Source organism: Haemaphysalis longicornis, unplaced genomic scaffold (genome assembly GCF_048455015.1).
Source record: "Haemaphysalis longicornis isolate Haplotype H1 unplaced genomic scaffold, Haemaphysalis longicornis Haplotype H1 scaffold_12, whole genome shotgun sequence".
Lineage (NCBI taxonomy): Eukaryota > Metazoa > Arthropoda > Arachnida > Ixodida > Ixodidae > Haemaphysalis > Haemaphysalis longicornis.
In genome coordinates this window covers 944,877-966,515 of record NW_027526225.1, presented here as the reverse complement: position 1 = coordinate 966,515, position 21,639 = coordinate 944,877, and the positions used below count along the sequence as shown (strand labels likewise).

The 21,639-nt window shown below is 46.5% G+C and overlaps 1 protein-coding gene across 1 annotated transcript in view; it reads left to right on the top strand.

Moving 5' to 3' along the window:
- Positions 1 to 21,639, top strand: part of Gpp (DOT1 like histone lysine methyltransferase grappa) — a gene marked incomplete in the record, with an annotated part of 66,841 nt that overhangs the window by 4,857 nt on the left and 40,345 nt on the right. The window contains 8 exon segments of the mRNA XM_077692707.1: positions 8,332 to 8,406; positions 10,046 to 10,109; positions 14,435 to 14,572; positions 16,397 to 16,498; positions 17,174 to 17,376; positions 19,015 to 19,063; positions 19,197 to 19,296; positions 19,475 to 19,581. Coding sequence (XP_077548833.1) covers positions 8,332 to 8,406; positions 10,046 to 10,109; positions 14,435 to 14,572; positions 16,397 to 16,498; positions 17,174 to 17,376; positions 19,015 to 19,063; positions 19,197 to 19,296; positions 19,475 to 19,581 — 838 coding nt within the window.

The window sequence follows — 21,639 nt, the reverse complement described above, 5'->3', positions numbered from 1 at the left end:
GACGCATGTGCGTTGGACAACGTCGGGCGTTTCTGGCGGAAGGGGTCTTGGAAAATGGAAGCAACGGACCCGTGGGGAAATTCTCTCTTGCCGGAAAGTCGGAGGGCAGCCGCATCGAACGTCGTGCGAGTCGATCAGTGAAAGCCGTCGACTACTTTCGGCTGCAATTTTCCCGCGTGATGGGCGAGCTCTCCGCTGCTAGGAGTTTCACTGCTTGACCACCGTCGACGAAGTGAGAAGGAACTCGATTTGCGAAATGCGTGTCGGCCCCCCCCCCCCCCCCCCCCGAATGTGCGGAAACGATCGGCTCCATCCCACGTTCCGCCGGCGGTAGCGAAGAAAGAAAGGGGAATGAAATAGACGCGTCGTTGGTTCCTTCGACCTTGATCGAACCCTCCTTTTTATCCGCCGGTTCTGACGGGCCGTTCCTGTTGCAGGCGGGGTGGCTGTTTGCTATGTAGCGCGCAATTTGGCTGGCGTACATCTGCGCGGCGTTACCGCCTGCGCTTTTCACCTCGGGCGGTTTTCGGGCAGGTGAAGCCCGTCCCCTTCCGCTTTTTGTGCGTTCCTTCGGGGTTGGGAATTCATAACGCGGCAAACTTGAACTTTCACATGCTTTCTCGCACCCTTGTTCGTTTGGTTAGCGACGGGGGCATGTTATTTTCTTCAATAAATTTTCTAGTTGACTGTCGTCGGCGTGGTCCACTTGCTCTGAGTCGTGTTGACGGAAGCCCATCGACACCTCATTTCTGTCCTGTAAATCTATGCAGCGCCCTCGTTCAGGCTTTATATTAAAGTTTTCTGGTCTGTTTGGAGGCAGGAGGAGGAATAAAAATTTACATTTCGGGGCAACTGAACAGCACTGCAAAACAACATTTTTACCGTTGGGGGGGGGGGAAGAAGGGAAGGGTGTGACTGTTAATGTGTGCAATTTCGAATCTCAAAACATAAAATCGTGCGGGTGATTTCCACAAAGTATATCTCATGTTTCCTTGTTGACGCAGTATGTTTAACTATATTCCCGGTCAACATTATGCGCATAAAACCGTTTGTGGTCATTTGCTTGCGCAAGCCATGCTAAACATTTTGACCACTAAAATGGGTTACACTCGTGTCCCAACGACAAATTTGAATGGCATCTTAGGTGTGTGAGATTTGAGACTGAGGGAGTTGCGCTGACCTCGACGGCACTTTTCAGTAGCAGTAAATGACAGCTTGTCTACTCTTTATTATGCAGTGGTGTCACTGCTGCTGAAGTTGGTTTCACAGTTCAGTATAAAAAAAGGGGGTTCGTTTCATAGTTTAAGAATACAAACTATAAAGATTGCCTTTTCCCAATAACAATAATTCCCGTTTTATTGCAAACTTCAAACAGATAATCTACGCACTTAAAGAAAACAGATAAAGCAGTGGCAACTTACCAACCACTTTCTGCGATTTCTAAACGTCGTCATAGAATCTTCGTTTGCGATTTGCATCCGTCGACCAAAGCGACTGGCAAGAAACATGGCAGGGCGATTGTAATGGTGACTCTAGTTTCAGTTGGTCGTAATTGCAGCGCTGCTGTGCCACTGCCGATGTCGCGTAGCGCGAAATTTGAGCTTTCAGTATTTATTTCGTTTTTTTTTTTTTTCAGTTAAAAAAACATTTTGTGTGGCTGGAGTACAGCTGAGTCAGTTGTTAAAGGCTAGTACTTTATAATTAGGGTTTGTTTTCAGCTTTTATATATTTTTAAAAATCGGCAGCCAAAAATGGAATGCTATATTTAGTGATAATTGGGGAGAAATTGGGTTTTTCTGTAAAATCATTACGAAATTCTTTTTTTTTTTTTTCATTCATTCGTGTACAAAGTAATTTACTCGGATTATTTTATCAGAAGGCATTGCAAGCTTACTAACTTTGCTTTAAAATTGGTGTTTGTTTCTTCAGGCTGGTGATCTGGGGGACATCAGGGTTTTCTTGCAAATACTCTCCGAAATTGGGCGTTTGTTTCAAAATGAATCGGTAATAATAGTGACAGTGAAGAGCATTGATAACCTCTTAAAAATGAAACATTTTAAAACACGAAAAGTTGGCCATCGATTTTTTTTACACACGCTTGTTTACATAACATCATCTGCATGCAACGCATGTCGGTCTCCGTTCGAGACTTGCACAGCATGTCGGTCTCCGTTCGAGACTTGTCAGATTGTTGGACGTGTCTCAGCCGGGGGGAAGTTCTCTCGACATCAATGTCAGTGCCGCATTTGTTGGCCTGCAGTAGCGAGCGGTAGATTCATGCCAATACTAAATGAGTCCGAAAGCGGTGTTTGTGGGGCTTGCTTCCAGCAAGTACTTTGAAAACAACAAACTGTCGGGGCCTGATTGTGCAGATCGATACTTTGAAAAGGTCCATTCAGGGAAAATCGGGTAAAATCGGATTTTACCTGAAAGCGAACAATGCTACTTACAATTGACCAGAATTGTATTTTGTTCTTCCTGTCCCCTTTAAGAACTTGTATAATTTGGCTAGTGCTGCACTAAAATTTAGAAGTTAACCTTCGAATTGATTGTAATTTCACTCGAGTGGGACTGTTATCCGGCTAAACTGCATTTTGCAGCGGCACCTGATTCAAATGTCCGTCCAGTCGGATTTCATTGCTTGAGACATTCGAGTGTTTCAAAATGCTTTTGAGACGCAAACTTGCACACATGCCATACCCAACCGCAAGTGCCTTTGCGCAACTTTTGGGAAATGCTTCTCTTGTGCAGAAAATACCAAGTTTGGAACTTTTATCGAGTTTTGCTTAAATGCTCTTGTAAGGCATATCAGCGCTCAAAAACAAGAAACCAGCTAAACTTAATTTTCTAAATGTAAATTTAGAAAATTCAAATTTTATAAATAAAAAAAATTACAAAAATGTAGATGTATTCTAAATTTAAATTTTCTAAATTTAAATTTGGAAAGCATCGGAATTTAATTTTCTGATTACATGTGGCAATAATTTAATTGAACCTCAACTTTCATGTGCTGTCTGTGGCGTGGAAACTTTACGATAGCAGCGCTTCTGCAGCATGGCGAGGGGTTGTCAAACCTTTCCGCTGTCACCGTAGAACTCGGAACATAGAACTCGGAATCTGCAGAGCACTGCACATTCCGAGTTCTATGTGGAGTCTTAACATTTGAATAGCTTTCGTCACGGGGGCATTTGAAATGCCAGTACTCTCAAATGCTCGTTCTGAATTGTGTGTGCTTGTAGACACCGCGCTTGAAGGTGCAGAAGACATTTGCATTTTGAGAGCATCTGGAGGCGCCGGAGGTCGTTGCGACGGAATGCCGTTGTAGAACGTCAAAAAGCAGCATAGCGTTGGCATTTGAATTGAATGGCATTCAGCTCGAAGGCATATGAAACGCCAGTGGAAAAAGTGTGGTACATGAAGAACAGTGGTAAAGTAAAGGGCACCGCCCGTGAAAAAAAAAAAAAAAAAGTGGAGGGCAGTGCGGTAATGAATCGTAAAAGAAGCGTCGTTCCTGCGACAAACTCGCTTTTACTGCTCCCCATGAAGCCTCGTGAGAGGTAGGGCTTTTACCACGGACGCATGAAGGAAGCAGGAGTGATGCTAAACTCCTTTTTGGGCGCAACGCGCGCAACAGTCTCGACAAACGATTTTTCACTGATCTACAGCGGCGATGCAAATCTCGGAGTAAGCTGTAGCGTGACTGAATACAAAGAAAGCACTGACGTTGCGAGCCAGTGTCATCAAAAGCAGCCAAATCACCGGGCAGTCGGAAGAATCAGTGGGTGATTGCATTATCGGTTGGCAACTGCGATTGCTCGGAAAATCTCGTTGAGGCACATTTCAGAGACCCTTCAGTGCATTGCAGTGACATAAAAGAACTTACCATCACTTCCGAAGGAAAGTTGAGAGACGTGCGAAAGCTTATTGACATGGAAACTGCGTCAAAAGCGGGTCAAAGTTTTCGCTAAAAGTGTGCGTTCAATTGATCGTCATATCTTCAAAGATCCAAATCGAAAACAAACCACGATTTTTCCCGCAATAAGTAAATACATCTACAAACGATTTAATGGTAAATGTGGTTTGTAAGATAAAGGTGTATGCTCTTGTGCTCCTTCTTCATGAATGGTGCGTGTACTGTCGTATCTAGAAGCGTTCCTTTTTCATGATTTTCAAGTAACCGTTCTGACAGGGTGGAAGTCCGGTTTGACTCGCGCGCTGTGTGTCCAGAGATCGTATCTGAGCTTTTCTGTCGACCAACTGGTCTGTGGGCAAATGCATTTGTTTTTCGACAGAGCGCCATCGGTCCCACAAAGTAAGCTCTTGCTTTAAAAGAAAACCAAGATGGGAAACGTTTACAACAGCAAAAGGCAAAGGAAGACATGTCGTGTCTACGTTTGCTTGAGAGCGATGAGACGGGAGGACATTTGTTGAACGCAGCCGTGCGGTGCCAGACCACTGTCAATGTTGATTGTTGTTGGCTGCCCAGTTTTCATCACGGTGTTGGCGTGTGCTAACTCCTCAGTGCATTTAAAGCAGCTGACTTTGTCGTAGCCATCTGATGTTTCTCTCTCCTCCTTCGAGCACTGCCTAAAAGTACTCTTATTACCTCTCAGTGTCCTGCGTGGCTTTCTATTTTCGTTCTTGTGTACTGTCTTGACATCCTGAGGGAGGCACTTAGATGCATATGAATGTCGTGGCATTTGGGCAAACCATGTACAATCATTTTTCTTTCGTTTTCACACATTGTGTGCATCGCCATTTCCTCAAGAATTGTGGTAGTTTATTGTAGAAATTTTACTTTGGACGTTTCTTTCAAATGGCACCCAGCCTATGGAGCTCCCCCCCCCCCTCCTTTTTTTCGCGCCCTCAAATTCTGCTACTCAAAATAGGAGCGAGTGCCTGCGCATGTTTCTCTCGCGTTCTCTTGGCTGGAAAAAATATGCGAAAAAATGAGAACAGGGGGAGCGAATAAGATAGGACAGCATGGTACTAGAAACAGAGTTTATTATTGAAAAAACAAGAATGTATCCTTTAAGAAAAATGTAAAGAGGCATGTATCCCCAGAATGGGGAAGATAAAATAGCTAGAGGGCAGTGCATGGGTCATGCTGTCTGTTATGTGACATCGAGGCTTCTTTGTGTGATACCCTTTGCGATGTGGGCAGCGTCAAGAGATTTTGTAGGCCTTGCAGTGTCTGTACATTAACAAGATGCGAGTTTCCTGAAACCAAGATCCACAGGCCCCTGTTCTGAAAGCTTCTCGGTGTGCAATGCCCTGACGTGCATGTACTATTGACACAACACTATGCTTGACCAGTGTGCGCACATTTCCATGTTGTGGGCATCTTGTGTATCACCGCAACATGGCAGGACGTTCGCTTGTTGGATGCAGTAGCAACGAAACTGGCATTGCAACTTATCAGCCCTCCTTTCCACAGCCGGGCAAAGGCGGGAAATCTCTAAGAACGTGCTGAGTGCAACAATGATGTCAAAATGAATGGCCACTTTCTTCAAAGAGTGCCGCGCCTTTTGTATTCAAGCCACACTAGCTTTCTTCCTCTTTCTTTTTTATTTCCGTCTTTGTGGCGAGATGCGGAAGAGAACACAGATTTCGCCCATTTTACAACCGTCTTGCAAACACCAGACAAGTTATCAGGGAACTCAGTGGGGTTCAGTCTTATCAGTCTTATCTATCCTTTGCTCGAATCTGGCACTCAAAGAATAAGAAGGCCAGGATTGTGAAAGGGCTGGCTTGATGTGTGATGGTGCGGTGCCATTTGTTACGGCATAAGAACGAGCTGATTCGCACTTTACGGGTGGCTTAGTTAGCCTAGGTTGTATGCCTCTGTTCTCTTGTTTTTTAAATACTTTGTGTATGTATATTCCTGAGTTATTCTTTTTATACATTTGAGTTGCCGATAGCATGCCGTTGGGTCTTATTGGTTCCCCTATGTTCGTCTTTTTTCTTTGTTTTGTTTACCAGCTCATCCAACTTCCTTTGTTATTAAAAGAAAGGGTTTGACTGCTGAAAGCAATATTGTCTGACAATTACGATACACCTTAATGTGAAATTTGAGGGAAGCACGAATTGCAGTCTTCTCGGTGACAGCACGTAGCTTCTGCCTCTCCGGGAGTGATCGCGTGATCAGCAACGCATGATGGCGCACACTTCTCTGGCGTTATCTCACAGCGCGCCGCCGCCGCCGCCGAGCATGTTGTTGTGAATCGTGTTAGAACATCCCTGCAGAAATGTCATGTGGTTTGGATGAGCCACGCAACGAGGAGGACGGCGAAGCACCAACGTACGTGCAGCGCGCAGTGCGGGCTGGACTCTTGTGCTTTTGTGAACTAGGAAGAACAAGACGCTTACTTTCATAGATGCCTGGTTCTGCGTCTCCTTTCTTGGGCCGCACTAGACACTAAGGCGCGCTTTGTGCAGCCTTGGGAATACCGCCCTCCCCTTCACACTTTTGCCATACACTCCTCCTCCGCTTTCCCCTGCTCGCTCTATCTCGCTACCCTCGGCGTCCTCTTCGTTTGCTCAGTTGCATCGAGAAACAACGGGGATGAGAACCACAGGAGCGGGCGCTTCAAAGCTTGCGTTTTAAGAGTCATTACGTGCTTAAATTTTAATTGATGCAGTATATATACCTGGGTATTATGCCGTTCGTACCTCTGTTACTAGGGCCCACTCATTGTTGTTTAGTTTCTTTATTGTGATTAAGTCACCATCATCATCGCCAGCCTATCTACGCCCACTGCAGGGCAAAGGCCTCTCCCCTTAATCTCCAATTACCCCGGTCCTGTGCTACCTGCGACCAATTAATGCCCGCAAACTTCTTGATCTCATCTGCCCATCTAACTTTCTGCCGCCCCCTGCAACGCTTGCCTTCCCTAGGGATCCACTCTGTTACCCTTAAAGGGACCCTGCAACACTTACCATCAACTACTCGGAATGTATTTTGGGGTAAAGTCTATTGTCCCAGCAATCTCTTTCCACAAGAACTATGAAAATCCGTTCACTATCAACGAAACTACGCGCGATGAAAAATCGCGCATAAATGTTCCCTCTCAACTCAACCGCGGACAACGCGACGAAAGCTGCGCGCTCTCTCCTGGAGAGAGCTCTCCCCCGGAGAGAGGGGCAGTGTGCAGCGTTCTGTTAGGCGGCCTTCGATGTGTCACAGGCCAGGGAGTTTTGTCCTTTTCCCCGCAACGTGGACGGGTCTATTTCCGGTCTGGTGCCACAAAAAAGCAGGCATGGCGGCCTGCTCGCAAGCAAGCGCTCAGGCTGGTAGGGCGTGTTTGAAGCAATAAACGTTTGCTGTCGAGTGGGCTCGTTGAAAGTGGGATATTTAGTTCGTCACTCGAACTCTGTGCGCACTCAAAACGAAAGAAACACCAAAAGCACGCGGACAGGTTCAGACATAGAAGAGGCTGATGCACAGCGCCGACAACGTCTGATCGTCACAGGAAATGCCAGAATTGAGCCGCGAAGTTGACCAGTGACAGCCAGTAGGACAGCCAGGACAGCCATGGCCCGATTGACGTCACAGAGGCCATGCCAGGGTGCATAATGAGGAGAATTGAAGAGAGCGTGGTTGGTTTTTCCGCGTCTTTCACGGTGATTTGCGCGCTTACCGCTTCACGTGCACGTGTAATATTTGGCTCGGGTGTTCCTGGCAGTGTAATCTAAACGTCGCGCAGGTTTACTTCGCTGCACGAAGAGTGTTGCAGGGTCCCTTTAAAGACCAACGGTTATCTTGCCTTTGCATTACATGCCCTGCCCATGCCCGTTTCTTCTTCTTAATTTCTACTAATACGTAATTAAGTGTTGCAGTCTAAAAAGTGAGCGCTGCAGTCACAAATATCGGTCTTGGAAGGTTCACTCATTCGGAGATTTGTGACCCCATTTTGTATTTGGTGCATTTCCGGAGTTCTCTACTGTTTTTTTTTTTTAACGGTGAAGCTGTATACTCCAGAAAATTTCTTGTGCCTGTATGTGCACACCGCCACGTTGACAAAATAAAAAAGGGAATGCTTCTGATAGCTCTTTGAAAGGAGATGAGTGCAGCTCGGTTTAAAGTGTCCTACGAAATTGTAATTCAAGGTTCGGGGAGGAGTTAGTAGAAGACCCTGAATTCTTTGTCGACATATTGGCTGGCGGGGTCGTCGGAGGAATCGATTTGTGATTTGCGTAAGGCCTGCTTGTTTGGCATTTGCCGAATAGGTTTCACTTCTGTGCGTGTTCAATGTTGTGTCGTTCTAAAAGCAGTATTCATTTGCACATGTGCGCGTGAAATCAGTGTTGGTTTTTTCCCCCCCTTTCCAGCTGGGTCTGTGAGGATTTTCCAGAGCTCAAGGCGGCGATGGAAAACCATGTTCTCAATGATTACGACACCAAAAGGTTTGTGCAGTAGTTTTTGCAGCCTCCAATGTGTCACCTGTGGCTCGGGGAAAAAAAAAAAATCTTCGTTTACTTCTTCAAATGCTGGGGTGTAGAATCAACCTGTAACGCCTTTTGACAACCATGGTCTAATTTTTCACCTTTCAGCCGTGGCGTCCTATATTTAGGACATTAACCTAAAGTCTTGTGGCAATTCGAGAACAAAACCAAACAGCTTGTTTCCTGGGAAATACTTCTATGCCTCTTCCAATAAATATCCCCATTATTAGCTTTTGCTTCATCTGAACGCTGGAAAGAGGAAGGCATTGCAGGGAAGACCGAACTGATGTCAGAGCGACCCCAAGGGCTGAAGTCCTAGTTTGATGACAGGGCTTTAAACCTAAAAATACTTGCACTACCAGCTTTATTTTTTGTATGTGGGCCCAGTGCTTTCCAAAATTGGAGAACAAGCAAGGACATTTTTTTGCTGTAAGTTCGAAGTTTAATTGCCTAATGACCTAATTAGATCTCATGCTTGTAAATTGCTAATTACTCGCATCACAAGCTCAATTTTTTGTGTGGTAGCTTATAGGGTCAAATATGAAAGAAAACCCAGAATTTCTTTTTTTATAGAAGAAAAAAAGAAAAACAAGGGAGTAGAGAGAAGTGACGCTTATTTAAAGTGCAACCTTTGGCACGGGCAGGGATACGGCAAGAGTTGCGTTGAGCTACTAGCACCGCATGTTGCATCCAAACTGATGTTTTGTTTTTCACTTCCAGAATGCCATTCTCTATTAAATTTTGTGCCTAATATGTGTTGGTGTACTCGCATCTTGACGCAAGTGTGTCTGCAAATTCCTGCTTAAGATGGCGGCACTGAAGTTGACGTGTTATAGAACTGTGCAGTATCTAGTTTTTTTATACACTGAAGTGGTGTGTTCTTACAAAATGTTGAGGGCAGTGGAATGAAAGGGTAAAAATTTTATCTTAGATGCTTAATGGGCAGCGGATGGGGCGGGCCTTAAAAGGGGCTACGGTGTTGACGCTATAGAGCAACTTTCTTGAAGGGGAGAAAAAAAAAAAAAAACTGTGGTTGATTCCTCTGTCATAGGAATCGGTAAAACACGGAAGTGAAATGTACAGTGAAATCTGCAGCTGAGCATGATTTGCGGGTCGGCGGCTGTCTTGTGGGTGTGCTTGGCGAGCAACGTCCTGCTGGCTGGTCGCTTCGGCAAAGGTGTACTGGCGTCATTTTCGTGACGGATATGACGTCAATGAAATCTTGGTGCGTCTCAACGTAAAACACTTGTGTTAAGATATAAAACCCGAAAACGAACAACCCTAAGTATAAGGTACTCTTTAGTACTAAAGGTTGCTTCCCTGCACGAAGACCCTGTGTGTAGGGGTGCACCCTTTACAGGCCGCTTGCTCCGTTGTACTGGCGTCACTTCCGTGACGGATATGACGCAAGCGAAATCTTCGTGAATCCCGGAATAAAACACTTTCGTGTTAAAAAATAAAGACCAAGTTCAGCTGGGGTTTGCACATTGAACGAAAAGAGTGAAAACATGTTTTTGGTGGTGTTGTAACATTGTATCACCTCTCCTGGTCGTGACGTGCCCCCACCCATTTCTTTTTTCCTGTCGTCCGCTTGTTGCAGCTACGAGAGCATGCGGACCCTGTGTGACAAGTACAACCGGGCAATCGACAGCGTTCTGCAACTTGTGAGTTGGCCGCTGCTCTGCACCGCTTCTGTCTCTCGCATTCTTGGCGCTTTGTCCGCTTGCAGGAGCGTCTTCCCGGCTTGGGAGGCCTGTGCCTATTATGCACTTGGGAGCTGCTGTTTTTTGCTCTATGTCCGTCCCCTTGAGTGCATCATCACTTGCTCATTTGTTGTAACTGAACACTAAAGTAGCTGTAGTTGGTTGGGGTGACTTGTGCAGTCATTGCTGCTGTGACTGCTTCGCACGGAGCTCGCAATTTGTCTCTAGAGGGATGTGGAGTTGCATGGGGGTTTCTGGAGAATTTGAGTCAAGCTACGGAGCTTCCCGATTGTTGTTTTAGTGTGCAGGTCTATTCGCATCTTTCCTTTCCTGCCCAGCCTTCTTTTTTTTTTTCTTATTTTTTAAATTTCTAGCCCCCTTTGAGCTCCGAGATGCGAAATAGCAAATTTTTATTCTAATTGCCAAGCTGTGGCTTCCATCTCCGAGAATGGAGCCAAATTAGCTGTTACGCAGCGATTTGAAATACAAGGAGAATACCACTAAGAGTTGCTGGACAGGTGGTAAAGCCGGCATAATCTGTCCTGTACACTTTTTCATCTCGGCTTCTCCTGTGACATTGATGTCTGCTCTTCGTAGCAGCATTCTTTCTGGCAACTCCACCAGATCTCAAATTGGGTGCGTTGCAGAATGTCCCCTAGCTTGACAAGTGTATCGAAAATGCAGGTCTACGGCCATCTCATATCATTAGCTTAAGCAGTGCCTTCCTGCCCCTCAAAGAGAAAAAGCATGGCCAAGTTTGCCTTCAAAAACATTTATTTGTGTGTGAATCCAGCACCTAGCTTTCTAGTGAGCAACGGCCGTTCATTTTTTTTTCACTCTTCTCTTTCTCTGTTGTTAGCAGTGGCAGCTGTGGACCACAAATAACAGGTTTTAAATTATTGGAGCACAATTGCTACAGGTGCCGTTTGTGTTTCAGCATATGCAAATAAACGAGTACGTTTTTCCAGGCACCAAGGAAAGGGGCACCGATTTCTTGCACTGGGCGCAAACTGGGGCAAAGGACATTTTGCGCAACCTTATTTTCATTTTCATGTCTGAAAGCACTAGGTAACTCGGTAAGCTTGCGAAACGTTCGTTGATTAAAAAAAAAATAATGAGAAAATTGAACAAATGCTTGGACATGACTCAAACATGTTAACATTGTTCTGTGCTGAGGAACCCTTGACGCAAAATACAGGTATAATCGAGGGAACCAGCTTTCATTACTTTGGATATGAGGTGGATTAGTTTTTACAATAGCAAACAAACCAACAAAAAAGTTAAAACGGCATTGAAGAAAGCTGATGTAAAAGCAAACATAAAAGTGAAAGGATGCCGGCTTGAGCGCTGCACACAGTGTGCGCAGTGCAAATGGGGGAAATCGCATTGAACGAAGTAAGCTTTATTAAAAAGGAAAAAAAATAACCTGGCCCATATGCCGAAGGAATTTTTTTTTCTCACTCTTGTCCTGCAAAACGGGTGCTGCAAAAATATCGCTTCTGGAGTGAATTCGGTCTCTACTCGGCAGAACAAGCCGGTCACGTTTCTGTGGTGCAAAAAGAGAAGAAAATAGGCCTAAGTGGGGAAGAGGGTGTCTACGTCTAGAGGAAGAAAAAGGCGCAAAGGTAAAAATGGGGGTGGCGGTAATGGAGGCAACACGCTCGACTTATTGGGCGCTAAAGCCTCCGCATTCACTACGTAGTGACGACGTTAAGATGGCCTCGCTGTTTTGTTTTCTGTGAGGGTAGCTGTGCAGTTGGTGTCTGTGTGCAATTGGTGCAGCTAGCAGCACACCAGGGACTCAATGTGTGGTTTCACAAAAACCTGGCGCTCATGGCTCGAAACTTCTCCACCCCCTCCCTCACCGAATCTCCCCCTCCCCCGTTGCTGCCGCCATCGTCGCTTGGCTCTTCCCCCACCCCTGAACCGCTTGGCCTCTGCTTCCCGTGCCGAATCTGCCGCCTGCCGTGACATCCCGCCCCCCAACACCGCTGCCGCCGCCAACTCTCGGGACTGCCTCTTCGCCGGACCACGGTTACGTTCTTTCCTTGTCACGCGGGCGGGGGGGAAAAAAACAACAAAAGAGGGTCGGCACGTTTTCCCGAGACCTTCTCTCCTGTAGTTTTTCGCTTTTCCGGAAGGCTGTCTTTAAAGGGGCCATGCAGACAAAACACAAGTTTGGTTAATTCAAAAGATTGCCTCGTTGGAATCATACTCACACCACTTTTAGCGCACATTTCGCTCAAGTGAGCTACATAATTAGGAAAAAAGGGAATGGCCATGCGAGCCACTAGCCCATTTCCTGCAACAGAACCTATGATGTCGTATGCCCAGCTGTGTGATTGTGCGGAGGCCAGCAAAAGCAAACGCAAATTAGGCAGGGCTTGTAAGCTTGCCAAACAAGCTATTTGTGCTTAAAGTTAGGGCACATTCTTTTTGTAGCAGTAAGAATGGGGGGTAAACAGTGGAAGTTATGAAAGTACTCATAAACATAGAAGTACCGATGCGTAGTGCTGTTGGTACTGCGCACACTATGCTTCGTTTAGATGCACAGCAGTGTGGCGCTTTGGGGTTGTCTCAGACACAGGCCGATTGGCGTAAGCGACGGTGTCTGACGCTACCATATTTGTATAGCGAGCACTATGTTTCACGAAATGATTATTTTCTCCCTGAACAAGAACAGGCCAGGTTTAAATATGGTCAAAAACAAACCAAAGGCAAAAAACGGCTTGCCGCGGTATGGTGGAGCCATTTAAGTTCACTAATGGTAAATGAGGCATCGCAATCGGCTGCACAGCGGTTGGCTCCTGTGATGTCCTTGCAGACCACGAAAACACACGATTTAGCGGGAAAATCAAAGTTTTAGCTTAAATCGATTAATTTCTCAGTGAATAAACCATCGTTTGCATCCAAACAAGCGCTGGAGGCACTATAAAACACGAAATATTTCGAATAAAACAAAGTTGCATTTTGTTTGCATGGCCCCTTTAATGGCCTTGTTATTTTCTCTTTTTTTTCTCTCCTTTTGGCAGAGTCAAAACTGCCTTTTAATCGTGGCTTGTGAACCGTTGTCCGGCTTACATCATCACCCTGTGCCACCTTGGTCACTTACGACCACTCTTGCTTTGGTGGCGTCACGTGCTTGTCATCTTTGACTTTACCGGGAATTCACCGTCTTGGAGAAGGCCATTTTTGTGGGTTGTTGGTCGGGGGGTTTTTTTTTCTGCTTCGAGGTACTTAATCTCTGGCAAAATCTAAAATTCCCTCGAAGTTGAGGCATGTCAGCATCCTTTGTCATGCATCTGGTATTCACACTGTTCCGATTCACCTTTCGTCTGTAAATTTTTAATGAATATTTTGTGACAATTCAGTGACACATTGCGAATCATGTGGGGCTTGGTCAATTCCCGGTGACGTCAATGTGCATCTTCTTGCTCTCTGGAATTAATGGGTGGGCATCGCGTGTTGGTTGCGTACGTGTTCCCGCGACACTTCTAGCATCACTTGCACACGCTCCTGCTGTCAGGCGTTGCTGCGGCACATCCTTTTGCTCTCTCTCTTTCGCATCCATGTTGTTGCGAAATTGGGCTATCACCGATTTCTCCAATAATAAAAATTTAAAAATTTGCGTGGGCTTATGTATCAAAATGTGTCACCTAGTTTACCCTCTCCCCCCCTTGACAAACGGGCTTGCGTATGCTGCTGCCGTCTAGCGGTGCTACATTGCAATGTTTGGGCACGCTAATCGAAGTGCCTAAAGCTTTTTCAATAATGGAAATACTAGTGTCTTTCGTATCACTAAGCAAAGCTTTGTGGGGCATGAAAATTCTGTGGTCATTTTATGAGCTGCTGCGCGTTTGTCTACCGACAGATGTCACGTTTATACGCACGTGCCAGTTCAGGTTTTATCCTGTCACAAGGGGGCAGATCAGGCAACGCCCATTGGCGGGTAATTTCGTAAGACTGTTATATTAAAGAACTCTAATCACATGTGCTTTCACCCGCTCATGCACACGACGTTACAGGCTCAATTTCTGGTGACAGTTGCTCTGTGTGTAATCTACGCAAAGGGAAAACATCGTACTGTCAAAGAACTGCAAGGGTAGCCGGAAATAAATCCCGAGTCCCTTCGTGACAACAGGCTTGTTTCGCGATGAATCCAACTTGAAATTTAGACGTGTGCAACAGTGGACGCGGCTTGTTTCCGTGACGGGGCTGTGCAAAACCCGGAGTGATGCTGACAACCAGGTTTTTATTTTCTCCTCTGCGTGCCAACCCACCCGCAGTGGAAGGGCACCTCACGGCCCGAGCGTCTGCACACGCGTCCGACGACGGCCCTGCTGCGGCACATCCTGCAGCAGGTGTACAACACGGCCATCACGGACCCCGAGCGGCTCAACTCCTACGAGCCCTTCTCCCCCGAGGTGCGTGCGGGTTTCTTGTTACACACGGCTGCCCGTCCAATCGGGCGTTGTGCTTGGGCGGAGCTTCCTCTTTGGATGTGCTCGTATGACGTTCAGTCGACTCTCGATAATTTGAAGTTGCTTAATTGGAATTTCCGGTTAATTGGAAGCAATGAGCTGGTACTAGCAATTTTACACGCATGCCCATGGAAGAAATCGCTCGATAATTCGAAGCTGAGACCCATTACATTGGTTAATTGGAAGTTACTCTGAGTGAGAATCATCAAGGTGACCGTCTTTGCTCGATAAAAGTCAAAACTTTCGAGCGCAAAAACAGCACCATGTTTTGTACTGACATTGGTGCCAATGAGACTGAGGCACCGCGCAGTTCTCTTGTCTCTGGGTGGTTCTCTTGTGTTTTGTTTATTGGAAATTTGGTTAATTCGAAGTTTTTGTATTCCCCGTGGACTTCGTATTAACGGGAGTCTACTGTACTTGTTTTACTTGTTTATTTATTTCACGGCGATTCCAATCCCATTTTTGGTTTCTTTTAGCTAGTAGGGAAATTATATACAGAAAACAAGTGTGGTTTTCGTTCGCACTCACAAAAAAAAACAGATTTAAACATGCGAATCAGTTTCTTTACATGAAAAGCACAGGTTAGAATGTCGAACATAGTATCGCAGCCATCAGAGTATCAATGTCATGGAAGCAGAGGGATGGCCGGGAGCAAATTCAGTGTAAGTGGGAAATGCGTGAGCAGAAATTTGCAATTATACTTTACGGCGGTGCTTGAAGAACAAAGGGAGAAATTTTTAGCAAAACATTCTAGGTGCCAGAGTTACTTTCTAATGAGCTTCAGAAATGAGCCAGAGAGAGAAAGAAACCATATGGAAGCCCTTAATAGGATATTTGGGTTCACTGTGTGCCATCAGCTCAGGCATTAATGCTCATTTTTCTAGAAAAGGCTGATATTGTTTGGTGCCGTTGAGTACGAGCCCAAGAGGGCAGCTGTGGTGAGCTGTGCAATTGTCAGCCTTGGACGGTTTTTCTGGGGTGAACGCGGTGGGCAAGCCAGCTTGAGAAAACGGGAGGAGAGCCGTATTGTTGCGGCTACGGCGGTTTTAGGGACACCTGTTTTCTTGTGCCCTATAAACTTTGCTGGCGTCTGCGATGGCAACTTGCATCAGCTAACGCATATTCATCGATCTCATTGTCAGCGGCCTGACTAAATTTAACGCTTACTGTCTGTTTAGGTATGGACTTGGAGTGCTGCACTAAATGCACTTGCTCAACAATTCCTATTTGTGGTCACAGCTTCGAACAGTTAAAGGAGTCATAAACATCAAATACAACTTTGTTTAATTTGAAATAACGGTACCTCACTGGGCTCCCTGCCAGCCACAAAGGATGTTTTTTACTTGGGGGGGAAAAAAAACAATCGCACAAACAAGATTCTGTGACATCATAGAAAAGTTTCCGGAAAATGGCTGCGGAGCGGCCACTGCTTCACACTATCTTTAATATCTCCATTACTTGTTTGAAGTGTGCGACAAAATTGGTTTCATTGTTATCGGTACAAAGCAGTATTTCTAATGAACCAAACTTGTATTTTGTCTTTAGGCTTCTTTGTCTAAAAGTGGACTTACAATTCTGGCTAGCAGAAATTGCTTGTACTTCTAGGTTGACACGGAATGCGTAGACTTGGGGGGGGGAGAGTGTAAAAAACCTGCCATCACCGTCAGCATGTCAGCAGGCTTGTTCATGCCTATCCCCATCAAACAGAGTGTAAAAACCCTCTGTGCAAACTGGGATGCCTGAGCCGTCCCTCCTTTTTCCTCATAGGTCTACGGTGAGACGTCGTTTGAATTTGTGGCCCAAATGATCAACGAGCTGGAGTTCACACCGGACGACGTCTTCATCGACCTGGGCAGTGGCGTTGGACAGGTGGGTTCTCTTGAGGCGACGTGGCGGGAAATTTGCATACGCTCCGTCGAACTCTTTGAGGGTCCTTGCACAAGTAGCTGGTGTTTGTGCCAAACTTTTTTTTTTTCTTTCTTTCTTTTTTGTTTTTCGGTATGGGGATGAATGATGTCTCGGGGAGGGATGGATAGTGACGGCTCGTCTCAATGCTGAAGTTAGTGCGAAGTAAAATTAGAGCTGGCCTCATGATTCCTCTCGGTGCAACTGAACCTAATCGCGGAAGAGGAGTGGACTGTAGTGCAGCAGTGCTGCCTGCTAATGGTGTCCAACGGAGCAGCCAGCAGTTTTTGCACCATGATTAACACCAGGTGTGGTGGACGGTTTGCACAGAAGTTGCGCAAGAGAGGGAAGGAAAGGTGTAGTATGAGGTGAGGCTGATCATCAAGGATGGGGTAAACGGGAAGAGGAAATAGGTCGGCTAACGCGCTGATAGTTTTGAGCAAGCGAGATTGGAACAGTAATGCTACTTGCCTGGTCTGTCAATCTGATCTCGGTCTCTTTCACTGGCAGCCACTCAACATTGTGCAACAGTGCGTTGCGTCATGACTTCACTGTTCTAGCCGAGGCATGTTTAATTAGGTTGTCACCGTGGTATCCCTCAAGGTCTCCCCCTGTCCCACCTCCCTTTCGCCCTTGCAGGTGGTCCTGCAGGTGGCCTCGGCGACACCGTGCAAGCTGTGCATCGGCATTGAGAAGGCGGAGGTGCCGTCGCGGTACGCGCAGTCCATGGACACGCACTTCCAGTTCTGGATGCGCTGGTACGGCAAGACGCACGGTGACTACCGCCTCATCAAGGGCGACTTCCTGCACGAGGCACACCGCGACATGGTCATGAACGCCTCGTGAGTGGTGGCACCGCTCTCTGCTGCTTTTGCTCTCTTGGACAGGCACCGGAAAGTTTTGAAAAGGGCTGGGAGGAGTTACTACTTATTACGTTCTTGTTGCGCTGCCTTTGCACTATTTGCCTAGGACCTGCCAAAATTTTGTTTCTAGTCTCCGCTGGTAAATAACAGAGAGGGATTGTTCTTCGCCGCGTACAGTCAAAACCCGCGATAACGAAATCCCGCTGGTGCGAAATTCCCGCGGCAACGAAATATTTTCGCATCCCCGGCGAACGTCCATAGACGCCCATGTATTTTATATCTCGCGGCAACGAAACGTTTTTGGAAACTGATCCCGCGTTAACGAAATTCGGTGCAAGTTTGGTCGGCATTTTACCTACCCATTGTAGGGTAACTATCCAAAAAGTGCTCAAGTGCATTTTTTTTGGACTTAAAGTGCGTAAACTTCAGCCACAGCACGTTTGCATGGCCGCCGCCATATTTGTTTACAAAAGACCGCGCAGCCGGCGGCCGTGGAGGCAGCCTCGCAGCGGCACCACCAGGGGGCGACACATGGTGACTCAAGTCGCGGCTTTGGCTTGGGCTACGCTAGCCCACTACCGCGGCTGAACAGAGCGCGTGCGTTTGTTGTTTGTGTGTGGCGATTGTCATTTTTGCTCTCAGTAAGATGCCTTCGCCAGCCCAAAAGTGGAGGTTTTTATCGTTACGAGATAAGGCAGCCACCATCGCCCAAGTCAGTGGCCCAAGGGATAATAGCGCCGACGAGTTTGGAAACACCTGCAACTAGCTCAACCATTTTGAAAAGCAAGGATCCCACCAGTTTTCAATGGCGCACGTGCGCAAAACAAAACAGTGACAGCTGTGACTTTTCTGGACGTCTAGAAAGCGGTGCTCACTAAGTTTTGTAAACAGTATTGGTGCAACGAGGTGCCACTCTGTCTGGAAAAGTTCGTAAACAGAAGAAACTGGGCTCCACTTGCATGATCGAACGTACTCGGTGCCGAGGGCCAGGGCGGAAAACGTGCAGAGAAGGTGAACCCACGGAATGTTTTGGATGCGTTTGATACGATCTCGTTCTTGGGCGCGCACGACGACTAGCAATGAACCACTTGTACAGTGATAGCTGAACTGTGACGTTGGCTGCAAGGTAAGGCTCACGAAGTAATATAACCGACTTTAGGAAATAAATTTTTGGTTTGTGGCCAATTTTCCGGTCGTTTATGTTTCATTCTCGCGGCAACGAAATTCCCGCAAAAGCGAATTTTTTTGCTTTCCCCGGCGGTTTCGTTATTGCGGGGTTCGACTGTATTGAACTTTTCTTGACAGATTGGAGAATGCGACATAGAAGAAAATTGTGCGTATGCTGTGATGTTCGCTGTGCGTTAAAGAAGAAAGATACCCAAATCCCCGATGACCGCAGCTTTTGCGTTGCCCCAGTGCTACATCCTTGCGTTAACATGGTGGAGAGCTGGTCTAAGCCATTTCTAAGCCAAAAGAAGGGTACACAGATAAGGCGGTGAATGCAGAAGGCACTGAATACTTGGTCCAGACCCTAGCATTTCGGGCTCTCCTCCGCCATTGTGGGATGCGCATTACGAGTGCGTTAACTCTCTACCTTTATTCTCTCGCGCCCACCAGGATCGTGTTCGTGAACAACTTCGCATTCGGACCAACGGTGGACCACATGGTGAGTTGTGCCATTTCTCAGGGCAAACTCCGCTGCTCTCTTTTTGTCCTTCGCGTGTCTGCGTGAGCTTCTTTTGCTATGACTTCTCCATCCAAGGGGTTGTTTTCTTCACGGTGCTTTCCTTCTTCGACAGCTCAAGGAGAAGTTTGCCGAGATGAAAGACGGCTCGCGGATTGTGTCGTCAAAGTCGTTCTGCCCGCTCAACTTCCGCATCACCGACCGGAACCTCAGCGGTGAGCAACCGTCGAAACTGCTGCCATTTGTGGTTCCATTTCTGTGTTCTTTGCGTTCCGTCTATCCTTGTGCTGCGGCAAGGTGAACTTATTCTTGCTTATTAAATTCTGGTTATTCCTTGAGCAAAAGTGTTTGCTAATGGCCTCTGACGGGCCTGTCTTGTTTTATCATTTGTAGACATTGGGACCATCATGCATGTGAAAGAAATTCAACCGCTCAAAGGTTCCGTCTCCTGGACTGGCAAGCCGGTCTCCTACTACCTCCACGTCATAGACCGAGCAAAGGTCAGTCGCTGCTTGACTTCATGTTTTTCCCGCCCTCTCCCAGATGGCCAGTGGATTGGTCGAGCCTTCTTGACTTGGCTTGAGGCACGTTCACTTAGCACTTGGATGAATGTCCCCTTTGCAGTCGATATTTATGAGCATGCCTGAAGCCGAGAACGTTAGTCCGCTGCCCTGGAAAAGATTTGTGGAGGGCTTAAAAATTGGAAGCTGCTAGGTGGAGGAGTGAACGCGAGTGCTGGTTGAGGACAGTCACGAGGGGAAGGATGGCATATGTTAGATTTGTTCAAAGAAGCAAGTTTTGAACGAGATTGGGCATCGTGGCAGCCTTCGGCTTTTGAGAACAAGGACATGAAGGAAAGGAAACTCATTGTGGGTCAACGATTCTGTCAGCGTGGCCGCTTGCGCAGTTATTTCCCTCTTGTTTCTGACCATAAGTTTTACTTGTGTATTTTCACAGAAAATGCACTTGCAAAAGAGGTTCAAAACAAGGAATATGTAGGGGGGAGGGGAATTTTACACAATAAACCAAACAATTGGGTAGCTAAGAATGCAGCTTATGAGTGACGATGCATTTTAAGCGAACAAGTGCGAATAAGGATGTTTGCTTTTGAAGCAAATGCAAGGCAAGTGGTGGTTTTGTTCTAACGTTTTTGAATCGGAAGTGAATTGTACCAAGCTGAGAGCTTTATAAAAACTTTTGCACGGCATACAACAAACAGCGGCAGCAACACGTTGACCTGTAGGTTAGCCGATAGTTTTGAGACAGCTTCCGTCTCAGAATTGAATATTAGTAGAGGGTTAATGCTATTGCTATTCTTATTGCAATTATTATTTCACCCTCATACATTTTTGCTCTGGAATCATAATTGCCGCACTTCTTATGAGCAACAGCCACAGCAAGAATGAAAGCTGTAAGTGTTGGTATCGTAAACTTCTTTTTTATTTCTAGTGATGAAACTTGGCATGGGGGAGGTAAATGCAAGCCACAAAATATTGGACCGGGCTGGTAAAACCTCACAGGCCTCAAATCGTAACGCAACTGCTGTTGTAGTGCTTAAGACTACTCTCTCTTGCAAGCCCTCGCACGTGAGGGCTATGGTCGTAGTGCTGACCGTGTGTCGGTTTTATATTGCTAACATCTTTGAGATTGGGTCGTCGAGGGGTGTGAATTCATACCCAATATTCAGTTCCTAAAAGTTTCGCATCACTCAAAAGAACAAAAAAGGTATTGTTTTGAAATAGCTTTAATTAATTTAAAAAGAAAATGAAGTTGGTTTCGGCCAAACTACTAACTAATAGCAGAAACTGGTGCCCTCTTGCACCTTACTTGCTCAACACCTTTTTTTTTTCTAGTTGCAAATTTTATTGGCTAGACTTGTGGCTGACGTCATTGGCGTCCTCTGGTGCGCTTTGATTTTCAAGCAGCGCTAGGCCGCTATTGTTTGGCTGGCGAAGGAAGCAAAAAAGAAGAAATAACTCCTAGGCATGGAGTCATCTTGCCGGGGAACCGAATGTCTGGTGTCGCCTGACACCGGAGACGGGCTGCAGTGCAGCAGGCCACCGGAGAGGTTCCTTCCCGCCTTCATCCATCCATCCTGTGAACACAATAGACTGCCAACCATCCGGGATGCTTAGGCAGTCCAGTCGGGGTTCTGTACACTGGCTATGGTGAAGTTCTTTGCCATCACGGCAGCGCAGTTCTAAAACTATGCCCGGAAGTGACAGCGTAATAACCATGCATCTGCCGGAGGAGCCATCCAAGGGTTTCGGCTGTAAGTGAGTTGAGAGGGAAGTTTTTGGAGTGCTGTCCAGTCGTGCACGAGGGAGAACTATGCTGAGCATGCTGTCTGGGCTGCCAGGACTGCTTCGAGATCGTTCAGCCTCCCCAGCATTGGTTTCATAGTGTGTGTGAGAGTGTATTCCCATCAGGATGCGAAATGGTGTGCTGAATTCGAGAACTAAGGGGTTGGGATTTCATTGTGGCGCTCTTCGAGAGACTCGGGCGTGAAAGAATCTCTTGCTTCTTATTATATGGAGATGTTTAGGACGCATCAGTCT